The 7500-nt window shown below is 36.6% G+C and overlaps 1 protein-coding gene across 4 annotated transcripts in view; it reads right to left on the bottom strand.

Annotated features, from left to right (window-relative positions):
- The window catches only part of LRBA (LPS responsive beige-like anchor protein), a 367611-nt gene that overhangs the window by 215516 nt on the left and 144595 nt on the right, over positions 1-7500 (bottom strand). For all 4 annotated transcript variants that reach the window (XM_042828460.1, XM_042828457.1, XM_042828458.1 and 1 more), the window contains exon 36: positions 1577-1743. In XM_042828460.1, coding sequence (XP_042684394.1) covers positions 1577-1743 — 167 coding nt within the window. The remainder of the gene's footprint in view (positions 1-1576; positions 1744-7500) is intronic.

Here is a 7500-nt window from a genome sequence, read left to right as displayed (position 1 = left end):
TCTCTAATGCCATTTTAGTTTCCTAGAATTATGTTAAGTGTATTGCAAAGTGCATTATGTGGTAGCTCTATTTTGCTGTAAATCATTATTATAAAATACAAATTACCATGTCCATATTTTGTGTTCTTTGTAATTTTCAAGCTGATTACATAAACCTTATTTGAGGATTATCAGAAAACAGTTACTCTGCTACTTTCAAGCACGGAATATTTTATCAGTCACACTCGTCCCTCACCAGCTAAACCAATATTGTCATAACAAGCAAAACACACCTAAAAAGCAAGTAGGATTCTCTGCTTCCTAGTGAAAAGACACCAGCAATGGTCATGATACCAGAGACACAGACAAACAAAACTGCTGCGCACCTCTTCACCAACGTTACAGACACAAAGTGCTTAAAGAAATCTGGTCTTAGACAACTGCAATACAAAATTAGACGTTATATGGATTTAACTAAAAATTCCCATAATGTTGAAATAGATAATTATCTTAATACCCTAATCGTTGTTTTTTGTTTTTTTTTTTTTCCTTAAACAGGCTTTTTTTGTTCAAGCATAGTTTATTCAACAAAACAGCATTAAGCTGTTCAAAGACTGATTCAAAGACTTCATTTTTAACCATATAGCCTAGAGCCCTGAATTGGTACGTACAGTAGATGAACGTTCTATACCGTAATAACACAACTCTTGATTTCAACACTTCCAGTAAATTTTTTTTCATAACCTTTTCTTCGTGCTACCAAATATTAAAAATATCATTAGTACTTAGAACAATTTTTCATCTCTTAAGGAAAAAAGCAGTACCTGACCATGAAAACCGTTGCGAAAAAAACTGCTGTCTATGCACGTGAGTCTCTCACGCAATGTATGCATTCCACTGCATACAAATAATAGTATCTCAGCATAATAGCATATTGAACGTTTGTATTCTATATAAATATGGTACAGAATTTCTTAAGTCTTACTTGCAGTAAAAGAACTAGAACTCGCATTTTAGATTTGCAAGCGAAATATTAGCTGTTATTTGTGTTAGAGTTACACAGTTATCATCATAATGAAGGTACACATTGAGAATTCCAGAAAGAGAATTGATTTAGCAATATTGCTTTTCATTCTGAAATTACTGAAACAGAACTCACAATTTAACTTAGCCAGATTTGCAGATTTATTTAATTATTTTTGCTTGTTCAGAAAATAAAGTAAGTAGCAACCTGTGGCTCAGTCTGGAACTATATAATGCACCATGAAGAAAGTTAGTGCTGAAAAAAAATACTGACTTCTCAAAAATTGTTTTCAAAATGGTAACAAAAGAATTGGATGTTCAAAATCATTCCTATCACATCATCATAGCACAGTTTAAAGCTACAAAAGAATCACTTTTTTTTATTGCTCTAACTCTCCAACATCCACACTCACTAAAAACACATTAATTTTACCTTCTATCACTTTTGTCTAAGACAACAAAACTTTGTTTACCTTTAAATTTGTCAGTAGGACATCAATTCAAATCACCTGAGTAAAGTTTAGTGTATTTCAATTCTCAAAATGTTGTCTAAAATATATATGTATATATTTACCTTGGCGCAGAGCTTCCCCAGGCTCCATGCTTGTCCGTAAGAATGTTGACAATTTTCTGTATTAGCTGAGTTGCCGTCATTTGGTCTCGGTACTTAGCTGCTGTTATCAAATGATGGCACATTTTTTCTTCTTCCCGTTTGTCAGCAGAGTACTGGGCACACAGTGACTAAAAAGAAAACAAAGACTTTACTACTTTGCACTGTAATCATAGCATCTTTAGGAACTTTAAGCACATCATAATTGATCACTTTCACAAAACCCTTGAGAAATAGGAATTAACCTCATTTTACAGGTTTAAGAATTGAGGCACTGCGCAGCTGCCCAGGTTAAATCCGTTCATTGAGCCAACAGAGGATCTTGGTTTGTCACAAATTCTTTAACAGCATACCATACGCATTTAAGATTTGAAAAACATCAACTTGTTAGTGGTCTGACTGCACATATAGGCACAATCACTTATTTTACAGCAAAGTGAATAGTATCATAAAACAAAGAGGCAAGTCTCAGAATAAGGAATGCCAGCTACCTGTCTACTCCATTTCTATGACTGTCCATTAGATTTGAGAAGCCAACCATTTGCTATTAATTATATAAATGGGCAGCTGTAAAAACTATGGATAAAATCTGCATATCTTCAGTTAGACAGGAGACTAAAAGCATTTGAAGACTGAACTGTCTTCACCAGATGGATTCCTTACGTTGAGTATATTATCAGGTCAGAATGGGAAAGCTAATTTTTTTTAATTTATTTTTCTGTACCACACCTATTGTATAAACATATTCTATCTTTGAAGGGAACTGAAAGCCTAAACCTAACAATTAAGAACTGAAAGGCGCACACAAACGGAAACTGAAACTACGAAGATCCTCTACTACAATGTTTTCCTTTCATTTTGTTTTTTTTGTTGTTGTTGTTGATCATCTGAAAATGTTTCTCTTAATACAAAACTCAAAGAGCACCACATTCAGATCCCCCTCTTATCAAACCAATGAAGACACAAAACAAATTCAAATACTGATAAGGAAACAACAAAAGATTTTCCCTACTTCAGCGCTCCCTGTTTCTAATTTCAGTTTTCATCTGGCAATTCCACAGATCACATATGCCAGGCAAAGCATCAGCCTTTCTCAATGATTGGATTACTCTATGATCTAGTTAGTAGAATGGACACAAATGTCTAAGAACAAAAAAATTGCTTTTTCTTTGAGAAGCACAGCTGATGCAGTCACTACTGTAATTATTGCTCAGAGCTTAGATAACAGCACAATACCATAACGTTTTTTACGTTTAAAACAGTAGCAATGCTATTCTCCATATGCATACTACCTATTAAACTGTTGCAAAAGAAGAAAACAGGCAGGCTGTGAGTTTTGTGTATATATATATAGATGAACACATTCCATACAAAAAACATACTCCAGTTACATGAAATGAGGGAAAGAGAAAGGAAGAAGTGCGGAAAACACGCAAGTAAAATAAAATTTGAAATTGTGCAGATTTTCATTGGATTAAAAAAAAAAGAAAGTATCAACAGATGAACGCATTTACATTTTAAAAACCTCTTTTAACAATTCTCATGTATTTATGCATTTCTTCATGATTTTTCACATATCTTAGAACTATGCTCACCTGATGAGCAGGCATCCAGAAAGACAAGAATATGCAGCTGACTTTCCAACTCAATGAGATATCAAAAACCTGCTTTTATACTCACATATGAAGCACTCTGCCACTCTCTTCATAAAAATATGAGGTGGCTAAATCATAACCAACACTATACAAGATTTTTCTAGCTCTTTATAAATACAGCTGTCTTTTCCAATACATCAATATCTATTTTGCACTCATGACGATTCTGTATACTTTTCAGTACTTTGTAAATGTTTCATAAGCTGTTATTTTTTAAGTTGCTTGAAAGGGTAGAATTCTAAAAACAAGCATATAAGGTAAGCTAAGTAGTAAAACGTTTTAAAGTGCTCTTTAATGGATCCTCCTTTACAATTTGAACAGCAACTTTTCATATCTGACATAAAATCCATAGATATAAATCACATTAGAGGGTTATTCTTTCCCCATTATCAATCTCTGTCTCTTTATGGAACATTAAAGTCACATTTGACCTTAAAACATGATAAAATGGAAATCAAACTAGAATGTTTTGTAAAAGATATAATGAACTTGTACCTCTTTATTAAAAAAGTCTCTTCAAAATGTGATCTTGAACACATCGCTCATTAAACACCAAAGATTTTCAGAGTGTAGGTGTGACATTCAAAAGAAGGGAAAATTATATTTTGTTGTCCTGACAACTGCCATGAAAACAGAATCTGACTGCTACAAAACTGGAATGTATAGGAATCCATTTCTCAGCAAATTCATTATTTAATATTAATAGAAAATCACAACTACCTACCAGAACAGAAAGACTCCCAGTATGCAACAATCCCATAGAACTATCACATCAGTCCAGGATGGACTCAACAAGCAAGAACAGAAAGAAGCCACCTCAGTTATCTGGCATTTGCATAGTTACTAATGCTAAGATCTCAGTTTTGTGGGAACGTGGCTTATCAGGTTGCATCCTCCAAGAATGCCTAAGGATTTTGTTTTATTTTATTTACTCACTTTAGGAACTACAGACAAAAACCCAAAATTTTCCTAGCAAAGAAAAATTAATCTGAAGTGAATTCAAAAGCCTCCATCTTCACTGCAAGTTCAATGGCTTTTGCTGACCAATTCTTCACAGTATCCAACCATCTTCTTTATTTTGTTACTCGCACAGTGTAATTCACAAAACTATCCTTTCCCCAATACCCGTTAATAGATCTCTTTGATCACACAGGGGACCTCTCAGTTGTTCAGTGGTTCCTACTCACTATATACGCCAAATATTCAAAACAAATCAAAAAAAGATCATAGAATTGTTTGAGTTGAAGGGACCTTTAAAAGACATCTAGTCCAACTCTCCTACACTGAATGGGAACACCTGTTCTAAGTCAGGTTGTCCAGAACACGGTCCAGCCTGACCTTAAATGTCTCCATTTAAGAGGCTACTTACATCACCTCCACAAGCAACATGTTCCAGTGTCTCACCACCCTTATTGCAAAAAAAATTCTTCTTACATCCAACCTCACCATTCCTTCAGTTTCAAACCATTTCCTCTTTCCCTAATACAGAAGACCCAGCTAAAGAGCCTACTTCTTTCTTATAGACCTCCTTTAGATACTGAAAGGCTGCTCCCAGAGCATTCTCTTCTCCAAGCTGAGCAGCCCAAACTCTCTCAGCCTGTCCTTGTAGGGGAGGTGTTCCATCACTTCGATAGTTACTCTGGATGTGCTCCAGCAGGTCCACATCTCTCCTATAATGACAACTCCACATCTCCACACAGTACTCAGCTGAGGTCTCACCAGCGCAGAGTAGAGGGGCAGGATCACCTCCCTCGACCTGCTGGCCACACTTCTTTTGATGCAGCCCAGGACAGAGATGGCTTTCACGGCTGCAAGGGTACATTATTGGCTCATTTCCAGCTTGCCATTCACCGGTAACTCCAAGTCCTTTTGGCAGGGCAGAGCTTAATACCTTCATTTCTCAGCCTGTACTAATAGTGACCCAGGTGCAGGATCTTCTTGTGCTTGGAATTTGTTGAACCTCATGAGGTTTGCAAGAGCCCACTGCTCAAACCGGTCTAGGTCTCTTAGGATGACATCTTGTCTCCTCAGGGGACCCACAGCACAACTTGCTGAGGATTCCCTCAATCCCACCATCAGTGACACTGATGAAAACAACTGAAGAGCACTGGTCCCAGCAATGACTCCCAAGGATCACTCGTCACTGATCTCCATCCAGTTGAGCTCATTGACCACCACCATCTGTGTGGGTACAACGTCACAAGCAATTCTTCATCCATCAAACAGTCCGCCCATCAAACCCGAATCTTTTCCATTTGGTGAAAAGCATGTTGTGAGGGTTCACATCAAAGGGCTTACCAAAGTCCAGATAGATACTAGCTTGTCCCTGATGCAGTTATGCCATCATAGAAGGCCACTAGGTTGGTCAGGCAAGTCCTGCCATTGTTGAAGCCATGCTAGTTGTCTCATACCTCATCTCTGTCTTTTACATGCCTTAGCATAGCTTCCAGGAGCATCTTTTTCTCTCCTTTCTGACTCAAGTAATCCAAGATCCATCCCAAAGTAACCAGTCACACTGGACTGCTCAGAAGGCACTTCAAAATCTCCCCATTTCTTTGCTGCATTTTTTTATTTTCGAAATGCCTCCCATTTCATCCCATCAGCTAATGCCTGGCATATAATACCACCAAATCCTAACAATTCAATTAAAAATAAAAATCAGGTTGATTTCATTTGTGCATTACTAAAACTCTCACTTTTACAGTTTCAATTCTTTGTTACTATTTGATCTCCTGCGCTTGCGATATGCATCTTGTCAAGCTTCAGTATGGTTTTAAAATTAGATACACGGTTGCATGTAAATGAATTAGCAGACCACCCTTCCACTACTGCTCTAGCCAACACTATCTTGGTTACGAGCTTGGGAAAGTATATAATAAATGTATGATCATAGATGTACCATGAGGTAACTGCTAAGTCCCACTCAGGATGAAACAAAAAACGCTGAAAGAAGAAAAACATATTGCATATATTCTCTCCATCAGTTATGTATTAGAAGAAAAAAAAAAAGAAGTGGCTGCTAAAGATTTATACAGGGCAAGTTTATTAAACAGATATCTTCAACACAGCATGGAGCAGGGAGAAGACTCTTGTCTTGTACCCCTTCATCCAGGATTGAACATGAACCTTCTTTGCTGCACAATTAGAACAGAGGAAAACATGTTTTTTCCTCTTTCCTATTCCCCGCAGAGAATAAACTGAAGGCTATTAGGTTATGTGAAGGCTTATTTTTGAGGAACAGTAATTCTAAAGGAGCACAAGGTCATCCAAAAGACAAGTTACAGATACAAAAATATAATACACTCTACATGCAGACTATTACAAAATAAGAATAAAGTGAATTAGTGTATGCAGCTAGTCTGTATTTCACTGAAGGAGGGACCACTCTGGTGCTTTCAGAACAGTTTTATTTTCAATCTTTACGAAGATGCCAAATAAATCCAAAAGTAAAGGATTTCCCTTGAATGGTAATATTTGCATGCACAATTTTGCAGTTCCAAAATTATGTGACTATTTTTACACGCTATGCTACATTTTAATGGCATGAGTTGTTTAAAACAAATACGGTACTTTAAAAAAAACACCTTTATTCAGCATTTCAGATCACTAAACATATGTATCAGTTCCTTTGTCTAATTTGGCTAAAATCTACTTGCTTTCTGAACAATCTGTCTCAGTGAGTGCCCCTTAACAGGAAAAAGTCATCCACAAGATAACGCATCATCTTGCCACTAATGCAAATTCCCAACAAATAAGGACATTTTTGTAAATGAAGGAGCTTCTCAATCCTCTGCTTTCAAAGATCTTTGCACTTGACCTCTGACCTGAAGTTTAAAGTCTGGACTAAAAATGCTACCCTGGGAAATCTTACAAAGACTCCTGAATAAGACTTAGAAAAATGAAAGCTTAAAACCTCAACAGCGAACAAAAGTCAACCAATGACAACGTCTGACAGCCACCGTCAATTCTGAAGTGATGCCTCTGTCATCCAACGACTCAAAGTATTGATTTCTCTCAGCATGAAAAAAGCTTAAGCCAATGAAATAGATATAGCATCTTCCCCCCGATAATAGCCATCAAGGTTAACACCAGCAGAACACTTATCAAAGTATCTCTTCTATTTCTTCTTGTTTTAATGGACTGAACACAATGCAATGGCTTCTCATCACAGCAAACCTATGATTTTCCAAACCTTATTATCCACTTTTCCAGTCTCTTATATGATTTGAAGAT

The sequence above is a fragment of the Centrocercus urophasianus genome, unplaced genomic scaffold (assembly GCF_019232065.1).
Source record: "Centrocercus urophasianus isolate 14NV4802_14NV808 unplaced genomic scaffold, USGS_Curo_1.0 seq_3, whole genome shotgun sequence".
Classification (NCBI taxonomy): Eukaryota; Metazoa; Chordata; class Aves; order Galliformes; family Phasianidae; genus Centrocercus; species Centrocercus urophasianus.
Note: the sequence above shows the minus strand (reverse complement) of the source record. Positions and strands in the feature narration are given on the sequence as shown.